Source organism: Felis catus, chromosome B3, assembly GCF_018350175.1.
Source record: "Felis catus isolate Fca126 chromosome B3, F.catus_Fca126_mat1.0, whole genome shotgun sequence".
NCBI classification, from domain to species: Eukaryota; Metazoa; Chordata; class Mammalia; order Carnivora; family Felidae; genus Felis; species Felis catus.
This window is the reverse complement of record NC_058373.1, coordinates 51,869,162-51,894,363: the sequence shown is the minus strand read 5'-3', so window position 1 is coordinate 51,894,363 and position 25,202 is coordinate 51,869,162. Positions and strand designations below refer to the sequence as shown.

Sequence of the window (25,202 nt, the reverse complement as noted above, 5' to 3'; positions counted from 1 at the left end):
GGTCAGGACGCTACTGCAGCAGGATCACGCACAGTATGCAGTGATGACTAAAGAAACCAGCGTTGAATATTTCAAACATTAGTGACTGGTCTTTCCCACTGCCGACGCATGTACCAGAAAGACCTTTTATCCCATGCAGAAAATACTTGCCCAGAATCAGGTTCTTAACAAGCTTTTGCTCATCCTCCTTCTTGTATTCCAGCATTCCTTGGAAATCCTTTTCTTTCCTAGGAATATTGACCGGACGGATGGGTTCATCAATGATCTGTCCGGGGGATATGTTCTCCATTTGGCCCACTTCATGAGAAACAAAAAGAAGAAGAAAATATTTTCCAGGTAGAAAAGATAAGAGGGTTCCATAGCCCAATAATTTTAAACAAATTCTATAACAACAGAAGCTTGTCATATTTGCCACTTACTTGTTCCCTCTTTAAATACCTTTTTCTGCTAAAATTGAGTGGACACTTGGCAAAATTATATGGTGATGTCACCCTAACATCCACTAATGCTTGGCTACTATCAATATCAAAGAACCTTACTTGATTTAAAAACATTTTTTTTTTTTGGTAATAAAATTTACTTTGTAGTAAGATTAAATGTCCCTGAAGTAAGTGGTTTAACTTCTTGGTTAATTAATCAGTACCATCATAATGGTTAAATATACTTAAGCTTTAATCACAGAAGAAAAAATATAATATTCTAGGAAGAAGCAGCAAGAGTATTAAAGATTCCCTGTCACATTTAGCTCTATGAATCCAGTCATCAAAGAAAAAGAACACTTACTTTCACTGTATAATTACAATCAGTTCAAACCACATCAAGATAAATGGCAGAATAGTGTTTGTTCACACTAGTTGATGTGAAATGTATCATTTTTCACAAAGGCCTTATAAGGCAAAGCACTAACTTTTTCCTACTACCCCTCATCCCCAAAGAAATCATGAGCAGATAAAACACTTCTATTTAATATGATTTCCTAAATATTATTCTGGTTTTTGCTTGTTTGTTTGTTATCAAGTGCTAAACGTCTTAAGTTGTAACCATTTAAAGTATAACCACTGGTTAACAACCCTTTTAGATGTTAAAAATGGTCACTATTGTTAATGGCAGGTGCTAGAGAAGGATTATGCTAAGGATTAAAAAAAAAGTCTTCAATTTCATCTCAAAATTGAGAATTAAATGAGAAATGCAAGGGAAGAAAAGGAAACACAGAGTCATGGTGGTGTTTATGGAAGTATGTGCTAATAAGCAGGTTTTTCTTCTTTTATCTATAGGGAGGGGGCAGTTAAGAAATCTCTTTAGGCATAGATTGAGTTGAACCTGGTGTCAAACAAACAAAATGCAGCTCAGAAGCATTAGAAAATTTAATGTTGCTGATTCTACAAGGTATCAGTAGAGCTTCCCCTGTCACCCTGGGCAACTTCCTATGTTAGTTCTGGGACGCCAGCTCCATAGGACAAGGTTATCACAGAGAACACCAGTACCTGCCAGTGTTCTGGCTTAAGTGGCAGGGAGCCAGCCTAGTGACACTCCGTCCACCTCATGCTGCAGCATCACACACCGGGATTACCAGCGCTGACAATCACCACCGTCCATCACCACTATGATATCTAAAGAGTGATCATATCGTGATTGGACAAGTCAGGACTGGGATATCTAGTGTTTCATATGCATGGTAAACTGTATGTCTCTATGCAGGAGACAGGAGATTCAAGCTATTTAGTTTTACACAAATTACTTCTGGAGTCAGTTTAAACACAACACCATGAAGAACTCAGGATCAGCATACAGCGGGCTTCACAGCTTATACATATGCTGCATGTAAGGTACAAAAGAGTAAAACCCCTGCCATCTGTGTTACTAGATGCTTTGAGGCACAGAAACAATTCTGAGAGAGGAAACAGAGGAAACATTCAATATATTATATGTTTATCAATAAAGGTACATATTTGGACCCTATGTAATCCAAAAAGAATGTTTTAAACCTACTGATTTCATCCATTGATGATGAGATATACCATTATTTTATATAACACTGAAGAAGGAAAAACACTGCCAATTAAACTACAACCCATCAACAATTTTTGAAAGACGCAACCAAATTTGAGATGTTAAAATGTAAAAATCTGTGTATCTCAGAATTTATGAAATACAGTAAATATTTTTATTAGATTTCATGTTTTAAAAGAAAGCTTCACTTTCCTTTTGCAAAACCTCTAACCAAGATATTTGGTTCTGTACAAAAATGTCAGAGACAAAATTTGCCATATTTTCATTAAAAGTTTCTCTCTGCCTTTGAATTCTCCTCAGAGATTTGAGTCTTTATAAAAATGCATAGATAAAATATAGATGTAAGCTCAACACAAACTTGATTTATTTAGCAAGCTATCTTCTAATTAAAATAAAATGTCAAGCTTTATCTAGCATCAGGAAAATATAAGGCCACAAAGAATAAAGCCAGGACGACATCCCAGTTTTCAAAGACTCAAAAGATCTTGGGGTTGTTTGGTCCAATGTTTCATCTAATACAGACTTTCTTCTAGAAAGACCTGAAGCGATCTCTATTTTCTATTTTCTAGATTCGTTATACTTGAGGGATACAATATTCTGAACCTTTTTGTCCTGGAAAAGGAAAGGAAATTGCATAATTTTTTAAAAGTTAAATTTTCCTCACTTTGGTACCAGAAATATCTTGACTTCAGGCTTAATACAGACAGTCAAATAAATTCCTACAAGAAGAGAGGTTGTGTTGGAAAATATGACACCAAGGGAGAGTTAAGTGTTCCTGGAAAGCTTGGGTTCTAGTTTCAGTTTGGCTACTAACTGCCGAGACCTTGGCAGTCACTTACAGTTTCTGGACCTCCGTTTTTTACTCCCATGAAATAATTAACTGATTTCCAGAATTCTTTTAGGTATAAATTCCCTGACTCCATGAAAATTGAGATGGAACACCCACTACTGGATTAAAATACAGCACAAAGCACATCAAATTTTGAAACACTCTCAATTTAGCTATATCAAATTATATATGTTGGCGTTTAAAAAAAAAAGCCACACTGGCTTCTAAAAAAGTCTCCTTAATTAAGGGTAGCCCATAGGAGGAGACAAGAGTCTTGCTATTTTAAACCAGAAGAATTTAAGTATATTATATTTAGAGAAAAATATAAGAAAACTTTTAGTTTTTAAAAGATGCTTTGTTGTAGAAAGTTGCCTGTATTTTCTGTATAATGGGAGATTAGGAGATATGAAAAGTATTAGAAGAGCTTGCTACCTTTATTCTCAAATTTGGGGGGGGGGAGGGACACTGCACTCAGCACGTGTCCAAGTCACACACATCTATTTTGTTTTATTCTTTAGATACATATCATTTAACTCGAAATATAACTTTTCTGAAGAAATGATGTCTTTGTTTAATCTATGAAGTGTTTCTCAAATGCTACTTATAGGTTTGAGAACATAGCTGGCAAGATAGTTTCATTGATGAGATTGATTTCTGATTGATAATGGCTTAAAATTTCTGACTTCTTGAGGTATTCTAACCTATCTCAATTTAAAGTATACATAACAAAAAAAGCTGAGTAAAAACTTAAAATAATAAGTGGCTTTGTTATTTATGAAATTTTACTAATGTATTGCAAAGAAATCATTAGAAGTTGAAAAAACTAATCAGCTAGTTAATATCCTTAAAATCAGTTCTTTCAGGCACTCTGCTAATTATCATCTCATGATATAATTAAAGCAGAATTAAGTGCAGAAAGGTTTTCCAAATAAAGATTTTTTAAAGTTCTGTCGACAGACATTACAGTCTACGTGTGTGTGTGATTTGGAGGCTCAAAGTTTTAATGTAACATATGAATCATGTAATGCTACATGATTATAAATAAATTATGACTCCAAAGTAATCTATATGGTTTCTAAATAAATATTTCAACATTCGTATACCCAAAGAGTATTATCCTCTTCAAAGTGAACACCTATGTTGCCATTCTAAATATTTCTGGAACTTATTTATTTGTTCAACAAACACTGAAGGAATGATTATCATGGGTCAGACACTATGCTCAATGCTGTGAAAACAAGGAGAAATAAGAAGTGGTCCCTATGCTCAGGAAGCTCATGGCCATTGAGGAAGCCAGTGATTCAAACAGAAAAACTGCTAGAAGTATGACTGTGAAAACCACAAAAAATGTGAGCCATCGTGGTACACAGAGGGCAGAGCCATAAAGCCTGCCTGCATGATCAGGAGAGGCTGCGCTTGGGGATGTGACATATGACTCTGGTCTCAAAGGATGAGCAGGACTTGAGCAAGAGAAGATGGAAGACCAAACAGAAAGGACAGTCAGGACAGACCTGGAATGCTGAAAGAAGGAAAACCACACAGAGTTAACATGGTAGACTCTTCTGAGCATTCCCAGTGTTGGGGACTCTTCATCCTTTGAGCCAAGCAAACACTATGCAGAGTGACACCGAGAGAACAGATGGGTAGTCAGACTGCACAGTATCATTTCTGGTCAAAATCGCATAGGTTTGAAGGCAATTCCAAAGAGGGTCTCTAAATCTCTTGAACAACGAGAACATTGTTAGAATATGCTTAGAACCTGGCTTTACCTCCATTTACTGCTATATCCCTGGCACCTAGATACATACCTAGGGAAGGAACAAGCATACTGATCCAAAAGACAAGATTCATTTGTATATAATAACAACTGATATTTGATCATTTTTTCAAGGTGTTTTCCCATCGTCATAAACAAACCATGAAACACTTAAAGAAATTTTCTTTATAATCATAATTCATTTTTCCTTATTTACTTCTCTTATTTTCTCTATTAGATTCTTTGAAGATGCAGACTTAATTTTACTCATCTTAGTTTCCCTAATACTAGAAGTAACAGTAAAAATAATAATGAAGTTGTATATAGCAATTACTATGTGTCAGGAAATACACTAAATACATTATACACATTAATTATTTCATCTTCACAAACGGTCAGATAGATGCCATGATAATTCCCATGTAACAAGTGGGGAAACTGAGGCATAGAGAGGTTCAATAACTTGCCCGACATCAGAGGACTAATAAAAGAGCTGGGAGTTGAAGCCAAGAAGCTTGGCTATAAAATCCATGCGCTTAACCTCTGTTTCACTGCCAAGCACAGTGTCTGGCACAAAGAATACAGTCATTAGATGCTTGTTGAATGAATTCTCTCTCTTCACAAATTACTACTACCATGAAAAGAACATTTTTCCCTACCTAGCAATGGAAATTTCCACTCCACAGAGGCCAAGTTTGCTGGTCTAATACCATCCTTAATAACTGCATGCAAACCTGTTAGACCACTAGTATAACAAACATAAAATCAAGATTTGGCAACTGTTATAAAATCATGTTTAAATACCTTCTAGTTCACCAATTTTTTTGGCAAATACTTTCAGTTGTTTTTTCAGTTTTCGAACAGTCTTGTCTTGTTTTTCAAGTTGCTCCATCAAATCCTAAAGATTAAAATGAGAAATATAACAGAAAAATCAAAATGGGCCTTCGAAAAGGCAGAGAAGGAAAGCAGACACAAAATCACAGGAATAGCACTGTTAGTTTTACATAAAAGCTCCAGAAAAGCTCGCTGGTGGAGCCACCACCTGGCTAAAACTGGCAGGCATGGGAAATACAGCTACCAGAAAAGCCAAATGTTAAAATACACACTGCCATAAGATCCTTTCCAGCGTGATGGAGAGCAGGCTCCCTGGGGAGTCTTTTCCAGGAGACTCCATGTAGGTAAAACAATTAAATGCTCAAAAAATGTACTGCTTTTCCAGTGGAATGCTTTCCTTCAAGGGGGAAGAGGCAAAACAAATTTTGATGAATGCTCAAAAAGTTCTGTGGGAAGTTTTACGGATGGTTGAACTTAGGCTGGGGCTTTTGACACCTGTGTGTGAGAAGCACTGTCTCTATGAGACCCACCCTTTGGAGATGCTAAAATTAGTCCTATAACTTAGAAGTTTGGGGAATTAAAAGGTAAGATGAAAAAATAACCACAGAGAAAGAATAAAGAGTGGCATGTGGCATAACATGCACGTAAAATTTCACAGGTGATATAATTTTTCTTATAGAGAAAAATGGGAGCAATTCCTAATGCTTCATGCCCCCCCAAAAAAAGAAAAGAAAAGAAAAGAAACACAGTGCATTCAAGGGGAAGGGGTAAAAAAGTCTGTGATGACTGGCTAATTAATCCAGAATTCTCAGATCACAGGCATAGTTAAGAGATCAATAAGTAAGAAGAAAATGGGTAACAGCAGACTTGAAGCTTAGGGGAGAAGTCAATCATTGATATCCGTGGTTATTATTCAGGTTATGGTGAAGAAAAGTATTTACAAACACAAATACTCATTCCCTTTGCAGTTTAAGACAGCACAGATTTAGATAGTAGACCATTGAGTCAAAGGGAACAGGTGCTAACATTTCAAAGTGTTCATTTGTGTTTCCTGGATTATACTTTATCTTTCAAATCACATTTTGCTTCCATCACACTGTAAGCCTAGTGTTAATAACAAATCCAACGTGACAATGGACGCAAGACATTGATAGAGGTGACACCACTGGCTACGAGACAGCTGTGGGAAGAAACAGGTTTCGTGAAGGTTTTTGAAGAGATTCCTGAGGAGGGGTGGGCAGCAGTGTGCTGTTCAATAATAGAGGCTACAAGTAGCAAAGGAGACAACAGAAATGCACTCCGAATTTACATACAATCATCCGCTTGTAAAGTGAAATCCGATATGATTGATACTTCTTAGGGTCATCTGCATATAATTCCTCAAAATACTGAAAAAACAGGCACAATGGATATTTGTTTTTCTCTGTGTCTTTGAGGGGAATTCAACTTCTCAGCAAAATCAATTTAAAAATATTTTTAAAACCCAAATAATTAAAGTATATATTCTTGAAAGGCTCTGACATTGCCTTCTGATCTTTCCAGTATAGATGATTCTAATTATATATATATGCATATATATATATATATATATATATATATACACACACACACACACACATACGCCTATATTTTCACATGCTCAGAGGACACAGGCAACGTCATTTCAAGTGCTCAGAGGACACAGCTCAGGCATCATCATTTAGCAGGTAAATAGAGCAGTGACAAAGCTGTTATTTCACTCCTCAGACCTGCTCACGAGTTGCTCTATTTTTTTTTTTTCCGCTGTCAGCAGTAGTGACAAGGGCAAGAAGGCAAATGAAGTGAAAGCGAGAATCACGGCAAGGTGGCACTCTTGTCTGAAGTTGTAAAGGCTGGTGAGAAGCTTCGTGCCCTCCTTCCCTGAAGGGCAGCATGGGGAAGGCCTGTGGAGTATGCTTCCAAGAGGAGGGAGAAAGGCCATCTTTGTGTTCGTGTTGGGAGGCAGGTGGGTAAGAGGGTTACGCAGGGTAGGGTTTCTAAGAACACTAAGCCTAGATCTCACTGCTGCTTTACTATTCTGCTCAAGTGTTTCCTAAAGAAATGCACAATTACGAATGAGAAACTGTATAATGGTTTTGAAAAGTGCATTATTCCCTACACTTAAGTTTGAAACCATTCTCCAGAGTGAGGTTTGAGAAGCAGCTGACTTGAGGAGGCTTTTCTAAAACTCAGAGAAAGTCATTAACTAGTCTCTTCCCCTTCGAATTTGAAAGCTTGATTTACTTTTCTATTAGCTATGAAAAACTGCCAAGAAAATTCATCCTGCAGACAAGCTTGCAAAAAAAATGGTGAATCAACTTAGTAAAAAAAAAAAAAAAAAAAAAGACTCTGGGAACGTGCCATCCAGAAGCATCTTGATTTCACGGTTTCACCTTGTATTTTAAGATAATCATTCACAAGCACAGCATTTATACACTGATGAATCATAATTTAGCATATTTATCAATACTTAAGCATTCAAGCACTGTTAGTTCAATTTAAGCAACAATACACTTGAGAGTAATAAAATGACATTTTAAAAATATTCCATGATTCAGAATACTTTCTCCCACGAATTAGTAACATTTCAGTCACTCTGGAAAGAGTCCAACACCTGCTGTCACTTGCCTCTCCCATTCCCACAACAGAGCCTCATGCAGCAAGCTATCCTCAGAGGGACAGACCGTGAGAAGAACACTTTTAGGTTTTGTGTCTAATTTAATCAAAGGTGGGTGAATAGATGACACTAGAAAACTATTTGTAACATAAATGATCACTAATGGAGTTTCGGAGTGGTAATTCAGACTGTTAAATCTGCAGAGAAAATCCAAACTATTTTTATTAAAGGTCATTAAACCCTGAACAACAACAAAAAAAGACTGGTCACTACCAAGTCTTAATAGCTTTTCTCAAAACTAGGCTGACACGACAATATAGATTTTATGTAGAAATGTGGAGCTATAACTTTTCAATGACTTTTAATTTAATAAATACATTTATTAAACTTAAGTAGGTTTAAAAAATCTGTGATAAGTTATTTTGTGACAGAAATATTTTAGAAAATATTTCCTGTAAAAGAAAGAAAGAGGAAAAAAAAAGGAATAAGAAATAACTTGGACTCTGTGCCAGCACTCAGAATCTGGCAAGAGAAAAAAAAAATATTCATTGCACTTCTGTTAGAATAAAAAATGTACAAACTTGAATCCTGATGTCCCTGCACCCTGACCTGGGGTCAGGTATGCTGACGCTATCCAATGTCCACCAAAAGCCCCTGCTTCGTTCTGCCAACCACCTTTCCTGACCGTCACTCCAACCCCACCTGTCTGCTAGAGATGGAGGCAGGAATGGCCTTCGTGGCTGCCTAGGGACCAAAGGTCAAAAGAGCTTGTTCCTGGTCTCTACTGTGACAACCACGTAACAACCTCCTTATAATGGCAGGGTCTGAAGCTGAAGTGGAGAAAGGAGGTCACCTGAGTTCTCAAGGATAGCAAAAGCCCAGCACACAGTCAGGGGATATCTCCCAGACCCTCCAAGCTAGGTCTAAGAATGCTCAGACACGCCAGAGCCTTCTGTCAGAAACATAACCTGTGCACGTGCCTTTTTCATTTCTACCAACACAATCACATTTTCCTTACTCCATCTCTGCTAGAGAAAGAGGGTATCATGTGTGAGGCAGTGAGTCTCTCCCAGTCAAAAAGGATGTGTTTGATCAAAAAGAAACTAGGACCGTGCTGGAGGGCCAGGCACTGCCTACTAAGGAATGCACGGACCTGGGCGCCTCTCCTTACCAAATTTTCGTTGGTCAACCTGGTGATCTCGTGTTGCAGGCTGGCCTCGATGCGGGCCTCCGGGGGCAGCTGCAGGTTCTGGGCCAACAGCTGCTGCTGCCGGTTGTTCTCCTCCTTCAGGCTCTGGATCTCTCCACGCAGGGCTTCAGCCTCATTCTCGTGGCTCCTCTTCTGTGACTGGAGCTGGGATTCCAGGAGCCTGAGGAGAAGCCACACAGGTTGAAAAGGGAGAGGACACCTGAGTCTCTGCTCGGTGGGTGTGACACTTTGTGCTCACTTGCAAGGGCAGGAAGAGTTTGTGTAACTTCTGATTTCATTAAAGTCAAGAAGCTCAAACAAGGGCCAGCAACGGAAACAAGCGCTCTCATATTTGTGTCTTTCTGAATTGTGGACCCTGCTACAAATATATCATCTTCAAAGGCTCTAACAAATAGAAAAGTTTAAGCTCTTTTGAAAAGTTTATAAGAAATGATGACTAAAATAATCAATTTAAAAGACACAGCTTTAATCTGGTTTACAACATTTACAAACTAGCATTTGAGTTGGCAAAGACAATACCTTTGTCACAGAGTAACTCTACACTGCAGAGGGCAAGATTACAAACTTCCAATCTAATTAAATATGCCTTTAAGAATTTCAGTGTTACTAATTTCAGGCAGAGAGTGTGCCCAGGGTCCCATTTCTACTTTCTACTCTTATCTCTGAAGGACAGAAAGGCTTGAGTGTGACTCTGAAATATATACAGATTTTCCCAAATGCAGATCGTTCTAAAACTTCATATACATGCATTTTAAATTTGTCATCTTCTCTCTTCCCCATAAACTTCCATATCAATAACAGAATCCTAACAAGACATGGTTTTAGAACAGAGATGTTAATAGGATGAACAAAGTGGTTACTGCTTCTCTGAGCAAGCATGCAAGTCAGCTGTGCCTGTAAGTAGACCAGGGTGTTGGTGGTGAGACTATCAGCACCCCCCATTTACCATGCACCCCCACTCCTACATCCACCCCTTTTCCAAACACAGAACCAAGTTATGGTTACAAATTAACTAACACAAAGAAAGAAATGACGTCCTTTTATCCTAATCCCCTTTGTTATCAACTGCTGGGCAAAAGTTAGTGATGCCATTGCAAGCAAATTGTTAACAACAGACTGAAAATATCTAGTAATTATAAAATTTCAAAGGAATCTGAGTAACACCACAAAGTTAATAATGATGGCTTGTGGTTAGAACAAACAAAGCAGAATAAGCAGCAACTCCTTGAAAAAGAAGTTAAGTATTTTAAAAATGTAATTACTAACATAGTATTTTTATGAGATTTTAAAAATACAAATATCCCTAGAGCAGATGAATGTCTATGTTAGAAAGCTGCTGCTGTTTCAATTTTATTTTGCTTTCCCCTAAACACATGTAATGTGTTGAGTTTAGGTAATTATTTTGAACTGCAGCAATGCAGGAGACCCCCCCCCCCCCCGATTTGTGGTCTCACATATCAGAATTTCACAAGAATCACATAGAAGGCCAAATTATGCACTCAACACTGCTGTTAGGCAGCATGGTACTAATATAGAAGACCGCACAGTCTCAATGCCACAGGTGCTTATGTCCTTCAGATTAGTCATTATTCCAAACAAGAAACCACTAAGTAATAAGTATTAATCTCTCCCACGGTAATTTGGGCTCTAGTTGAAAGGTTTTGTTTTTTTTTTCCCAACTCCTACTGGGAGATTCACAAATTTTAGTGTGTGAAAGAAAGATCCTTCACTTATGGCCCGCAACTCCTATATTCACTATCAATCCATTTCAGCTTTAATTGCATCCTTTAGTGGAGAAGATTTTTAAGAAGGTGTTGGCTGAATGTTCTAAGTTTTGCTGAAATTTACCCAGGAAGATAATTAATGTATAAGAAATATAGAAGTTAAAGTCAGGAAGACACTGTTAGTAAGAGAAACAACAAATTAATAACATTCCATTTTGAAGAGACAAATATAACCTGTTGGCTTGTTTTAACCCTTCATAAACCAGCCACAGCTCTCCATCCTCATTCAACTCATGGCAATCCATAGCAGGTGATCTTCCATGCAAAAGGAACAACAATGCAAAACACAAAGGGATACAGGACGGTCATGAGATGATGATGGACAAGAGCAGCACATGGTATTCCAATACTTAATTAAGTCAATGAGACTTTTTTTATTAATTACAAATGACTTTAAGACATTATCACAAAAATTATTTTTGGTTAATTTTTAAAAAAATGGGTAACATATAACATCACATGTCAATGGGTAGAAAGTAAAACAAAATACAATCAAGGAGTGAGAAGCACTTTTTCTGCAAAATCTGAAATGAATGAAAAGGTGAGAAAGAGGTTCTGTTTTTAACATTTTATTCAGCTAGCAAAGTGATCTTATATGTCACATATTATATTAGAGACCAAGCATGACAATCACACACACATAGAACAAAAACTTCAGCTACTGTCTTCATGGGGCAATCTTCACAATCCATTTCAAAATGAATGAAGCTTTAAGTCTTCTAAGTAGAAACTGGTTTTCACTTAATAAAATCTGCTTTCCTATTTTTAAAACTGTCTTAAGAAATTCTTATAGGGGTAACTTATAAATAAGTCTATGTCCAAAGTTCTCAGCTTTTATGACATGATTTTTAAAAAGATTTTTTTGTGTCAAAAATTAACGTTAAGATCTGGAGAAACTGCTTTTCTTTTAGAGATGTGACACATTTTAATAAAAGTATGTATAAATAATAAATAATAATGACAAAGCCAAGTACAGGTTTTTTTCTACCTGGAGTATAAAAATAATATTTTGGGGTATTTGCCATCAGACACTGTCCTACATCCTTCCACGTGTATGATTTCATTTAGTTCTCCTAGTAACCCATCATGTATCATTTGTGACACTGCAAAGGGAGACACTGAGTCTTAGAAATAAGATACCTGTGGAGGTTACACAGCTGGCAAGTAGCAGAGCCCAGGGCTATCTGACTTCAGAGTCCAGGTTTTTACTCTTCCTACTAGACTTCTCTTTATATGATGTGTACATAAAGCACAGGCCAGAGAATGCTCTTCTGTTTACCATCTCCCCTTGGAGAGTTTATCCATTTTCATGGTCGCAATTATATTATTATATGTTGATGACTTCAAAATTTGTATCTCAGTCTATATACCTCTCCCATTCCAGACCTATATTTTCAACTGCCTATGGATTTCTCTCCTTAGATGTCTTCCTAGCTCCTTAAATTCATTACTTATAAATCTGCTGGTCATCTCCACCCTGAACTTCCCCACACTACAGACCCAGGATCATGAAATGGCATCACCACATCCAACCAAGTATCCAAGCAGACACTTGACAGCCACCGTCCATAATTCCCTATCCCCCACCCGCACATCCAAGCCACAAGATTTACTGACTTCATCTTATGTATCTTATGTATCTTTCAAAGTGTCCCCTTTCAATCTCAACTGCCACCAATCACATTAAAGTCACTGTAATCAGTCATTTAATTACAGTAATAGCTTCCTAACTAGTCTTTATGCCTTCAATCTCTTTCTACTATAATCTGTTCTCTAACATAAAAGCTAGGGCTAGCTTTCTAAAATTCCAATATCATATCATTCTCCTACTTAAAACATTTCAACAACTTTGACTGTCATTGGAGTGATGTCCATATTGTCTTGGCTGTCTCCCCAACAGCCTACAAACTCTGTGAAAGCAAGAACTACATTTATCTTCCTTACTGCTATATTCCCAGTGTGTGACACAAGGCCTAACATGAAAGTGGCATGCAGTACATATCTCTGGTGATTGAATAGCAGAGTGGATGGGTGGACAGTGTAATATAGCTCTTTCTATACTAACACATTCTTACATAGAAGTTATGCTTATACTTTATATCATAAATTAAAATTTAAGTTTAATCCAATACTTTTTAAGCATTCTCCATTCTTACCCATAAAACAAGAACAGTACCTTAAATTTTGTATGGCAATATTCTTTAGTCTATAAAGTATTTCTGTATACTAGCCCTGATACGACACAGCAGGAGACTTAGACTGCACACTTGTAACACAAATCCCCAGAATCATCTTTCTCTGTGATCATCACATGTTCTCTTAAGCATGTAGCCTGTAAGTTCAGAGTTCAAAGGCAAAGAGGCTCTGTTGGGAAGTGGGGGTGGTAGGAAGGCTGAAGGAATTGCAGAGATGAGACTTCACTCTGTGATAATCTCAGCTACAGGGGAAGTCTTTAGTAAAATTTCATCAGTTAGTGGCTGTGCAAATCCTGTACCTTCAGTCAGACTACCCAAAGCTCTTGGGTGCTAAGTGCCATCTATAACTTCACTTGTGTTTGTGGTAAATAAGATAAAATCAGAGTTAGGATTTTCTCAAAACACCTTAGGAAATGTTACAAATACTTGGTCTTAAATATCAGGGTCCCATCCAAGTACTCTTGTAGAATGATATGGCCAGCACTGATATGATTCCAGATACTTCCTCACTTCTCTCCACTCTGAATTTCAATTACCGAAAGCTAAAGTTGCCCCTATAAGCCTTTACAAATAACCAACCATCCTGAACAAAATATGAAAGTGACTACCCAAGACAGTCCAACAGTGAGCAATTGGTTTTCCTCTCAAGGCTAAGACCCTAAATAATACAGAAATATCATCCCTTGATGTAAAGAACATTCATTTCCCTTGACCCCTCTCATCAATAATGCTACCTCAATATTATAACTGAGATTTTAATGAGGAATTTATTAGAAACCTTGAATTCCCTCTGAAGGTCAGACGGTGTCTAATAAAGGTCAGATGATGTCTATATAAACACTTTGACTTACTGTACAAAAGACTGGCTTAAAGACAAAGATACACATGACTATGATTAAACCAAAATGAATAAAAAGAAAATGGGCTTACCTGTTTGTTTCTTTCAAACCAATGTATGCTTGTGCTATTTCACCTTTATCTTTCATTTTTTGCACATCTTCCAAAAGTATTGTGGAATCTGTCATTGTATTCTGAAGGGGGAAATGACACATTTCCACATTAACAGTCAACTCAAAAGCTTTAGACCACACACAACATTGCTCTTTCCTCCAGAAGAGAGGATTTATGTGTTCCTCCAGAGCTCCTGGTCCCACCAGAGTGCCAGGCCTGGCCCCGTGCAACTACAGAGGAGGGTCTGGCACAGGCAGCTAAGAGCAAGAGACACCTTCAGTCCCTCTCTTGAAAATCCCTATTGCTCTACTACAAAGGTGGTGAGATTCTGGAGCACCAGTGTCCTGTAAGTAAAATCACTGATGGGCTGTGTGTATTTTACATGATGTGTAAAAATATATATATGTGTGTGTGTGTGTGTGTGTGTGTGTGTGTGTGTGTGTATATACACACATATATATGTATACAAATATATATATATAGATATATATATATTTCATTAAATAGCTCTTTAGTGTCCTTGCCTGATAATTGTTCTAATGCTATATAATAACACAAATATATATATTTCAAAGTGTGTATATATATATATTAAGTATATGTATACTTAATATATAAAGATATAGATATATTTCCAAGTATACATAAAGTATTACAACAATAACTAGGTAAAAACACCAAGCAACACTGAATGAACAAAGATCAAAACTATTCTTTCTACTACTTGCCATCTAGTTATAATAAAATAAATGCCCCAGTAAAACACCGTAAAGTTTGACATAAACCTCATCTTTCCATTAAAAGCTCAGTACAAAAAAGTGGATGATATGCTTTAGTAAAATTAGAAGTTTTTTCTCACATATTTAAATATATATACATGGGAATGATTTAGCTCCCTGTAAATATCTACCATCTGCTGTTATTCAACTAACTCTTTTTCCGTCTGTTACATTATAGTATGGTACATAAGTTTTTGAAATACATATCTAGCAGGTCAGCATTACTAATGATTTTGTATAAAAAGCACTTTTCTGCCAACATTTTTAATTCCTTTTTTATTTTTCCTTTTTAGTCTAATCTGTCTGACAACCAATGTAATTTCCACACCTTGCTTCTACTTGGCTACTCTCTGTCTCTCCTAAATCAGGGCAAGAATAGACTAAGAACTATTGTTCTTTGGCTTCTAGAGAATAACACTTTAGAACACAGGGGACCATCCTATTTGTCTAAATAGTATATGTCTGATCTGTTAGTCAATGTTTGCTCTAAAGCAAGGTCTCACAATGAAGTGGACTTAATAGAATACATTTCGAATACCATGATCTTACAGACCAGTTCTAAGTTCAAGACCAGATCTTGCTAAGAAACACACTTCAAAAAATCCTACTTTTCTCCTAATGCTGTCTTTTTTGTAAGTTTATAAATGCATCCTCAGAGAAGACCAAATATAATCTGATAAGAGCTTTAACAAGAGCTTATGTTTTACTGAATTTTAAAAATCTTTCCCATAAATACCACATAGAGCATTTCTTTACCTATTATTTCTAAATATTTTAGTACAGATTTCATAGAAAACTTTTTTTCTCTTTCCCTGAAAGAAAATTTTTCTATTCTACAAAGGGCTGTACTCAGATTTTTGACATTTAAGTAGCAACTCTGAAAGACCCAATCCCTATATTAAATGATGCCACATGTATTCTCTGATATCTGAACACCTATATGATGTAGTTTTGAACTTTCAGGAAATTAGGTAACTTGATCCTATTAACTAATGTAAAGGAAAGATAAACTTCTTGATAGGCTGCTTTCCTGGTAGTAAGCAGCCAGTCCTTCCCTCAGCTGGTCCATCTTAGCTAAGAAGTGGTGGTTGGGGCATGGGATCAGACTTGGTCCACAAGTGTTAGGAAATCCCTGACTCACTGCTCAAAGTTTGTCTCCCCTCAAGCCAGTGACCAGAAGTTCAGAAATGGTTGCACCATGTAGGAAAATCCTACCCTTCCCAGGAAGGCTGTACTCCATTCCTGAGGCTCTTTCTCACCCTTGGCCAACAAACCCAGAGCTTCGAGACAAGAGTGTAGGACACACTGAGCTTTTAGGTGTGCTCCAAGTTACGGGACTCCCATCCCAAGCCCCCATGCTTGTGGATGGCCTACCATAACTACTATAGTGAGTCAGAGAGCCAACTCTGAATTAGAAGCCACGGAGACCTCTCTGTTGTCCAGACTGGAGCCTACTACATCATTTTTCCACTGACTTTTCACACACGTAAGGGTCAAATAGAAAATTAATTTGTAAATATCAAAACAGACTTGGTGGCCAGAAGCATCAATTGCATATATTGAGGAAATAAAACTTAGGGTTAAATAAGGTATTTATTAATTTTTTTTTAATTTTGTAATTACCTTGTCATCCTGAAAATCACAAGCCAGCAAGCACAAAGAACAAATGGAGAAAACAATAAGCCCTTAGTTCCATAAATAAACCCCATCAATGAGCACCATCATAACACAGCAAAGCTAACTGTAAAATAAACCCATGAGTTGTCTCTCCTAAAACCAACTCTGTAAATAAATTAGTATTCATGGAACTGGCATGAGGTGGACATTAGCATATACATATGTGATAGTTCTCACTTCTCAGGAAAAACTGCTTGAAATCCTATTTGAGTTGTTTTGGTTTTTCTAATTGTAGGGCATTTGTGAGTATGTGAGAAAATGACCCTCCTGTTAATGTGTAGGGGTGAAATTCTTATCCTAGGTCTGTGAGAGTTATGGTAATGCTCTGATAGGAGGTCATTTGTCCAAGTGAAGCCTCCCAGAATACTTGGGGGTGAAGCAGATAAACTAGACATGGCTGGGCTGGATTATCACCTAGCTCACTGGATGTCACTCACTACTGCCCTGCAAAGGAGTTGTGAAATGAGTCTCTGCAACTGGAAACTGAGTGCGACAGCCAGGGGTTTGAAAAGTCTTTATCTGTGTCACAGGCGTTTTTCTAAACAAAGAAGAAGCTGCTGCCATGTGTAGGCTGGGAATTGGAGAGCAGGGGCCTGAGAGTTGGAGACAGGGCCATCCCATTAGGGGCTAGAGAGTAGTTGTGAGCTGGGTAAGTGAGGATGTGTGATACCAGAACTATGTGCTCTGTTAGCTAGGTTGTTTTCATGTCCCTTGGTTCATTTTTCTTTTCCTTTCCCTTAACTTTAGCTAAAGTTTCTTGTTAGAATACCACTTTGTCACCAAAGAACTAGAGAGAGGAGTTGTGATTTTGGACTCTGCTCCAGCTAGTGTGCAGAGACAGGCTTGTATCTCAAGGCCCAACCACAGTGGTAGTCATGGGAACCAAACTGACACAGAGAAGGTGAGACGTATAGGGCCAGATCAAAGGAAAGATTCCCCTGCCAGGATCTTCTCATTTCAGACTGAATGGTTTGTGATTTGTTGTAAAATAAGAAAGCCCATTTCTTTATATAACTCTATTTATGGCTGGGATGTTTTTTCCCTCCCAAATTATTTAGTCACAAATATCTTGTTTTCAGAATTTGATATTTTCTGGATCAGTGTTGATCTCTCAGGTACGATCTGCCTTTCTTAAACCCAAATGTTATGTGCCAGAGTCAGTATTTTAACCACCATGCAGAACTACCATTACTCTGAGATCTTCCAGTTAATTTATCATATGGTATGTCATGCAGCTGGATTACTTGATTGTCTAATTCTTGGTAACATTTTGTTTGCTGCATGAACATGGGCAGGGACACAGGCTAGGTTTTAAGATGATTACCCAGAGTCCCTCTGATGGCAAATGACAAAAAGGCCCATCTTTCACCAACACATGACAGCACTGGGTCTCAAATTACCTGAGGCTTCATAGCAATGACTTTGAAGGGCCATGTACACCCTCTGGCATGGGTCCTTTCTGTGGAATCACTACACGCAGCCCCTCTCACCTGCCACCCATCCCCCCCCCCCCCCCCCCCCCGCCCAGCCCCCGGTTTGGGACAGCTCACCCTATTAGACAGAATTCCCTGAAGTGAGCAGAAATCATCTCCATGGAACTTCTACTCAACGATCTCATTTCTAAGCCTTTTATATGTTATCTTTCCAGTTAAAAGGGCTATTTTCAACAAGTAATTTTAAAGTCATATTTAATACCTTCCCACAGCAAGACAATTTATGGATTTATGTACTTAAAAAAAAGAGTAAAATCTTATTTCTTATTTATTCATTTAAGTAATCTGTACACCTAGAATGGGGCTTAAACTCACGAACCTGAAACCAAGAGTCACATGCTCTTCTGACTGAACCAGCCAGGCACTCCAAATTTTACTTCTGATCAACATTTATCATGGCCAGATTACTACTTCAAGATTAATTTTAAAAGCCCTTTGCTTATGAGAAATGAAAGTTGGAAGATCATTTGGGATTTCATTTATTTTTTGCTCACTTTAATTGGCATTTTCAACAGTTTTAAAGCAACATTTAGATTTTTAAAAAAATGACAATATCCTTTAGACTAAATGCTAATTAGACTAAAAATGATCCTAAGTGTTTGCTTCATTATAAACTGGAGGAAAAGGATAGAAAGAGGCTTGTTCCCAGACATCCACTTTGGTCACTTGCTCATGCTTACCTTGGGTTGGATAGCCTCCTTCTGGCTCACCAGCTGAGATCTCAAGATGAGGACTTCCTCCTTGCGGACATCGAGCTCCTCACTCACAGAGGTCAGCTGCTCCATGAGGACACGGTAGGCTGGTGCACCTGGAGCGGTCACCTCTGGGGCACTTTTCTCACTAAGTGCCTTGCGTAACTCATTTAGCTCATTTTTCAGTTTTTTGTTTTCTGATTCAAGCTCTTGGCGCTGTATGAAGAGACAAAGAATAGTTCATTGCTGTTATCTTCAACTTTACACTGGAATTCTCTCTTCGCCCAAGATGGTAGAATTGTGCTGGAAAAGACTGTAAGAGTTACCCTAGTGAAAGGCTTCCCAGGCTCTACTGGGAACTCTGTTCTTCAAATTAAGAAAGCTGACATCAAAAGGGATTTAGCAAGGTGAATGGTAGTTTGCTTCATCAAACCAAATTCCAGAGTCACATTTATTCCGGGCCTGCCTAGGGAGTGTTCACAGGCCTGGAGGGATTGCTGAGCCCCAAGGGGTGAGTTTAGTCCAGTCCTCTTAAAGCCCAGGTTTTGTTCGCAGGTAAATATAAAGGCAGGTATGAGGGTGCAGCTGGTCAGGTTATTTCCAATGAATTGGGGCCTGATGGGGTTAGCTGAGGACTGGGGACACGGGACACGGGCTGGTGGGAGCCCAGGGCTGCAGTGGGAGTGTGCCTGCAGGAAGTGGGTAGGCTCTGTTCCAGAGACAGGGCTGGGCTCCTGCCGCTGGGCTTTGACCTGGGAGTGCCACAGAGCCTTCAGAAGCCTGGGCTGGTCCTGTTCCCAGCTGTGCTTCTGCTCACAGAAGGTTCAGATGAATAGAACCCTGAAATCTTAAGTAGCATCCTCTTATTTCCTTTGTAAAGCAGAATGGAAAGAGCGTTGAAATCTTAGACTTTCAACTTCTAATAAAAGAAATTACCATATCATTTAAACTAACAAAATTCCATTCAGTGTTTTGATGACAACAAATAGTATATTTTTCAAACTTCACTGACATGTGTGTGACAGGCTTGTGAAGTTGCTGGCAGAAGTCCTGGGAGGTTGGGAGGAAGGGATGGGTCACCTCTTCCTTCCGCCATCCAGATGGCCACACTCATCCTTTACCCCCTCCATACTTTCACATACTACCAGCCATCCCCATGCTACCAGTTAGCATTGCCCTCTGCACACGCCACTCAAACAATGGCAATGGCAGCCCAGAGTAGCATTCTGACACTGAAATACAAATGTCTCAGGATACTGGCTGGGAAAGAGTAAAGCAGACAGGTATTTGAAAGCACCATGCTGCCTTGTTTAGCACATCACATAAGGCCTTACGACAGTGGAAATGAGACAGTTCTGGGTGTCAAAGACAAAATGTTTTATTGTTTCTTCCAGAGCAACTACCTTGGGTTTGTAGCACCATACCAAACCTGTCAACATGTTACAGTAAAACAATTTATAGTCTTTTTTTTCTACTATAGAATATATAATGCTTTCTTTCATGATGTAATCTATTCTTAAGTGAAAATGAATGAGCCTTCCTATCCCCAGTCTCCCATCACCTGGTAATGAGATTCATATTGCTCCTTTCTACAAGAGAAAATATGAATGTCTTTACTTGGACACTAAGGTCTGATGCTGTGCTTCCCAAAGCTTAAAGTGCATCAGAATCACCTAAAGAACAGATTGTGTGGCCTCACCCTTGGGGTTTCTGATTCACACCCCTGGGGTGTGAGATCCACAAATATGCACCTCCAACAAGTCACCAGGTGATGTTGATGCTGCTGGCCCAGGGAGCACATTTTGAGAAATACCAAGCTAATCCCTGGGAACTTTATGATCTGGGCCCCATTTTTAACATACCACAGAGAATGTCTTTATTTGTCCATTTTTGTGTGATCTGGAGATGACAATCCTACGTTCCATGGGCCTGTGCCACCCCATCCCATATGATCCTTGTCTTATATGACCCATATTGTGAGTTAGTCCTTTAGACAAAGGGTACAAAAGGCAAAAGAGTCAGGATAATAGAGATGACTCTTTGCTGCCACCCTTTTTTCTCTTCGAAAACATAAGTACTATCACAAGTAGTGCTATTACTGAAGGAACAGTAGATTTATTCATTTTATAATTTAGAAAGGGCAAAAGGGTTCTTCAGGGTATTTTATTTTATTTTATTTTTTTAACGTTTGCTTATTTATTTATTATTTATTTTTTATATATGAAATTTATTGTCAAATTGGTTTCCATACAATACTCTTCAGGGTATTTTAAAATACTACATTTTTTTGGTAAGAATTAATTTTCAAACAAATGATGCTACAAACCTAGGGTATTTAGAAAGTTTCCTACTGTCTGGTATTCAAGATCAGGTTCTACCCACCTGATAGCAAATCTCTTAAATGTTCTAAGCATCCTTTAAAAAGGAAATACCTTATCTGAGAAGTTGTGACAATGACTAAGATAAAGTGTAGGAAAAACTTTTCAAACTGTAAAGCAAATATGAGGTATTATCAGTAAAGTGTTTATTAAAGGTCAGTGGAAGAATTCTAACTGCCTTCAAGGGGAGGGCTGCTAAAGAAACTGTGGGCTGGGCAGGGATTCTCTACACCTAGATGTGCAGCCTCAAAAGGAAGCAGTAGCCACCAGTTCTGGGCTGCAGGAAGTTGCAAATCCACAGAGGACAGGTCCTACTAATGTAAATTATGTTCCACATCACAGTATTAGGAAATAACGTATCAGGACCAGATTGAAGTAATATTACTGAAAAAAACAATAATGCAAAAACCCTCATGACAGTTTAGGGAGACCCTAGGAATTCTCAAATACACATAAAGGCTTTAAAATAATGTGTTTCCTTATGCTATTTTGTGGCTTTTCTAATTCTTAGCTTTGGTTATAATCATAAACCTTGCTATAGTTTTCTAGCTATTCTAGAATATAGTTCACAAGAGGAGAAAACAGTAAAAAATAAACATAGGCAGAAAATGTCTGAGAAAAAGAAATTTAAGACTAATAACCTGATTAATAACCTAGAAAAAATTTTAAAGCTGGGGGTGTTTTGATAGCTGATAGCCTGATAGCCCAAACTTCACAGGGCTGACAAGGTTCTGATTCTGGAAAGCAAAGGAAGGAGCTGAGTGAAGCACAACCTACCCTGATTTTAATTTAATTTAATTTAATTTAACTAATTTTAATTAATTAAAGTAAACTCTATGCCCACCGTGGGGCTCAAACTTATGACCCTAAGATCAAGAGTCGCAGGCTTCACCGACTAAGTCAGCCAGGCTCTCCAAGTACATCTATCCTTTATCAAGAAATACACTCTTGTTTGTTTTAAATCTCAACTCCTGGGTTACCCAAGATGCTTTGTATTTTAAGAACTCCTGTTCCTTCTTAATCAGAGCCTTTTCTTGTGTTTAACTGCTCTGGGACACACAGTGCCTGCTAGATAGACATTGCCTTTAGCCATTAAGAAGACAATTCTTTACCTTCATTTTCCTCCTCGCAACAGTTTCTAAAAAATAAAACAGAATATGTTTCTACTGTAATACCTAGCAAACTAATACCTAGTTATCTTCCTCTACAAATACGTAGTTTCAGTGGGGTTTGGTGGTTAGAGTACGGAATTTGGAGCCAAAGATAACTATGTTCAAATCCTGTTCCTGTTGGTTTCTAGTGGGGTGATCTCAGGGAAGTTATTTATATCTCTTAGCCTCAATTTTCTCATCTGTAAAATGGGAACTAAAATACTCACTTGCAGTATTATTCTAAGAATTAGAGCTAATATGTACTTTACATAATATATACTTTGCATACTAAAGTACATATTAGCTCTAAGATTACTGTAAGAATTAGAGCTAATACATAAAGTATAGGCATTTAAAAATGATGATAATAATGATAGCAACAAATATTCGCTGGGTACTTACTATGTGCTGGGCATTATCCTAAGCAGTTTACTGGATTACTTCACATAATCTTCAGACAGTCTTATAATATAAATATTACCATTATCTCCATTTTATAGATGAGAAAAGTGAGGCACAGAAAAGATACATCACTTATCCACAGCCATATAGTGGCAGATCTGGCATTTGAACCCATGCAGTCTGATGCTAGAATCCATAGCCTCAAATGGCAGCTACTGCTCCTGATCTGCTTGGACTCAATTCTAGCTTATGTGAAATAGAATCTACAAAAAGGAACAACACAAGGCTAGAAGTAAGGCCTGAATAAGGTTGAAGATAGGACTTCTGGTGCCCTTAAGGACATTCTGTAAGAAAAACAGAAGCTCTGAGCAGATTACTTGCCAAAACAAGATATTCAAAGCCTTGAGCAGTAACTTCCCATTACCTTGAGTGACTCATATTCCAGTTCTGCGCCTCTAATTTGTGGTCTTTCTTCTTCCTAGGGAAAATGTAAAGTTAAAAACTTTATAAGTAAGTAGTTATATTTTAATTGTCACATTTTTACCCAGAATATTTCCTTGCTCCACAGAAAATAGTGAGGAGAGTTGAGCCCTCACTAAATGAACCAAATTCTGCTTAGATAAAGTACTTCTGGGCAGGGTTTCCATTAAAGAAGAGATTGCAGACTTGCACATAAAGTCCCAGGCTCAGAGCTCAATTTTCCCTTAGCCCTGGGCTGGAGGAGCACTGCATACCTTTGCCTTGCTGCGGAGCACCTGCTCCTCCTTGCGGTCCAGCTCATCCTGCATCACCTGCTTCTCCTGCTCCAGCTCTGTGACCCGCTTCTGGAGCTTGAGAAACAAGGACATGTCCAGAGGTACCTTCTTCTCACTTGGCTCCTAAACCCCAGAAATCATAAGATGGTCAAGATGATCCAGAAGATGTACAAGCCAATGAGAAAATAATGAACAGTCCAATAAAAAAAAAAAAAAAAAGAGCAAACTTACAGAAGAAACATAAATGGCCAAAAAGTATATAAATAACACATCCAACCTAGCTAATGAATAGATAAATGCAAACTAAGCAACAATTAGCACTACTTTCCCCTGTCAGATTGGCAAAGACTGGAAAGATTGAGAATGCCATGTGTTAGTAACAGCGTCTTATGTAATACTGATGGAAGTATAAGTAGGCCTTGTAAAAGGGCAAGGTAACTGCACTTATTAAAATTTAAATGTGTATACCCTTTAACCTAGCAATATGTGTTTAAGAATTAATCCTGCAGAGATTCTTATACAGGTACACAAAAATATATAGAAAAAAATGTTCATTGCAGCATGTTTTGCAATTGTAAAAAATGGGCAAAAAACCCCTGAATGTCAATACAAGAGTTGCTTAAATCATAGTATAACCACACTATAAAATATTTTATAGCTGTTAAAAAAAAAGAAATAGATATACATGAGTGGATAAATATGTCCTAGATAAAAGCATTAAGTGAAATATACAAGTTGTAGGGGTATTTATATTATTATCTTATTTTCATTACAAAAACAAACAAACAAATAAATGCATGTGACTCTTAAATATATCTAGTACATGGCATACAAAATTCGAAAAGGTCATCAATGGTTATCTCGGAGGTGCTACGGGAAAGTTTCATTTTCTACTTTACACATTTCTTTTCTTTTTTTAATGTTTATTCATTTTTGAGACAGAGAGAGAGAGTGAGCAGGGGAGGAGTAGAGAGAGAAGGAGACACAAAATCCAAAGCAGGCTCTAGGCCCTGAGCTGTCAGCAGAGAGCCCAACACGGGGCTCGAACTCACAAACCATGAGATCATGACCTGAGCTGAAGTCGGAGGCTTAACTGACTGAGCCACCCAGGCGCCCTGACTACTTTACACATTTCTATATTAGAATTGTTTATAATGAGCATGACATGTTTTTCTATTTAGGAAAAATGATTTGTGAAAAGGTGATACCATAAATATATTGAGATCAGACAGAGAAAAGCGAAAAACTAAAACATGTATAGCTCTTAGTAAAGTGAAATATAACCGAGTAGCATTTGAAAAGTACACCAATTGGTTCTAAAACAGACTCATAGTGAGAACTACTATGTGTAAATAAAGATACACTAACTAAAGGTGAGCAAAGGGAAAGAATTACCAACCACTACCACGGAAGCTCTGATCATGACATAGGTGATTTACCTGGTTTACTTCAGGTTTGAATTTTTAGTGAGGTAAGAAGAGAAAGAATTGTGTCATTGGATTTAATGGAGAGGATAAAGAGCCTCTTTGTGTTAGAAAGAGAGAACACAGTAACAATAACTTAATTAAATGGTCAAAGTGTAATTCTTAACTGATTAGTAAATCTTATATTTCAAATTGTCAATTAAAACAATTTTTTTTCTGATGTAAAAGCAAAATAAGCTTATGAAGA

The 25,202-nt window shown here is 37.8% G+C and overlaps 1 protein-coding gene across 8 annotated transcripts in view; it reads right to left on the bottom strand.

Moving 5' to 3' along the window:
• MYO5A (myosin VA) overlaps positions 1 to 25,202 on the bottom strand; it is a 193,767-nt gene that overhangs the window by 18,142 nt on the left and 150,423 nt on the right. For 2 of the 8 annotated variants that reach the window (XM_023255339.2, XM_023255340.2), the window contains exons 26-35: positions 23,511 to 23,654; positions 23,201 to 23,254; positions 18,834 to 19,061; positions 16,607 to 16,615; positions 14,184 to 14,284; positions 11,233 to 11,313; positions 9,236 to 9,434; positions 6,743 to 6,817; positions 5,400 to 5,493; positions 151 to 297 (exon numbers count right to left, since the gene is read on the bottom strand). In XM_023255339.2, the coding sequence (XP_023111107.1) occupies positions 151 to 297; positions 5,400 to 5,493; positions 6,743 to 6,817; positions 9,236 to 9,434; positions 11,233 to 11,313; positions 14,184 to 14,284; positions 16,607 to 16,615; positions 18,834 to 19,061; positions 23,201 to 23,254; positions 23,511 to 23,654 (1,132 nt within the window). The remainder of the gene's footprint in view (positions 1 to 150; positions 298 to 5,399; positions 5,494 to 6,742; positions 6,818 to 9,235; positions 9,435 to 11,232; positions 11,314 to 14,183; positions 14,285 to 16,606; positions 16,616 to 18,833; positions 19,062 to 23,200; positions 23,255 to 23,510; positions 23,655 to 25,202) is intronic. The other 6 variants (XM_023255342.2, XM_023255343.2, XM_023255341.2 and 3 more) reach the window with 6 other exon arrangements.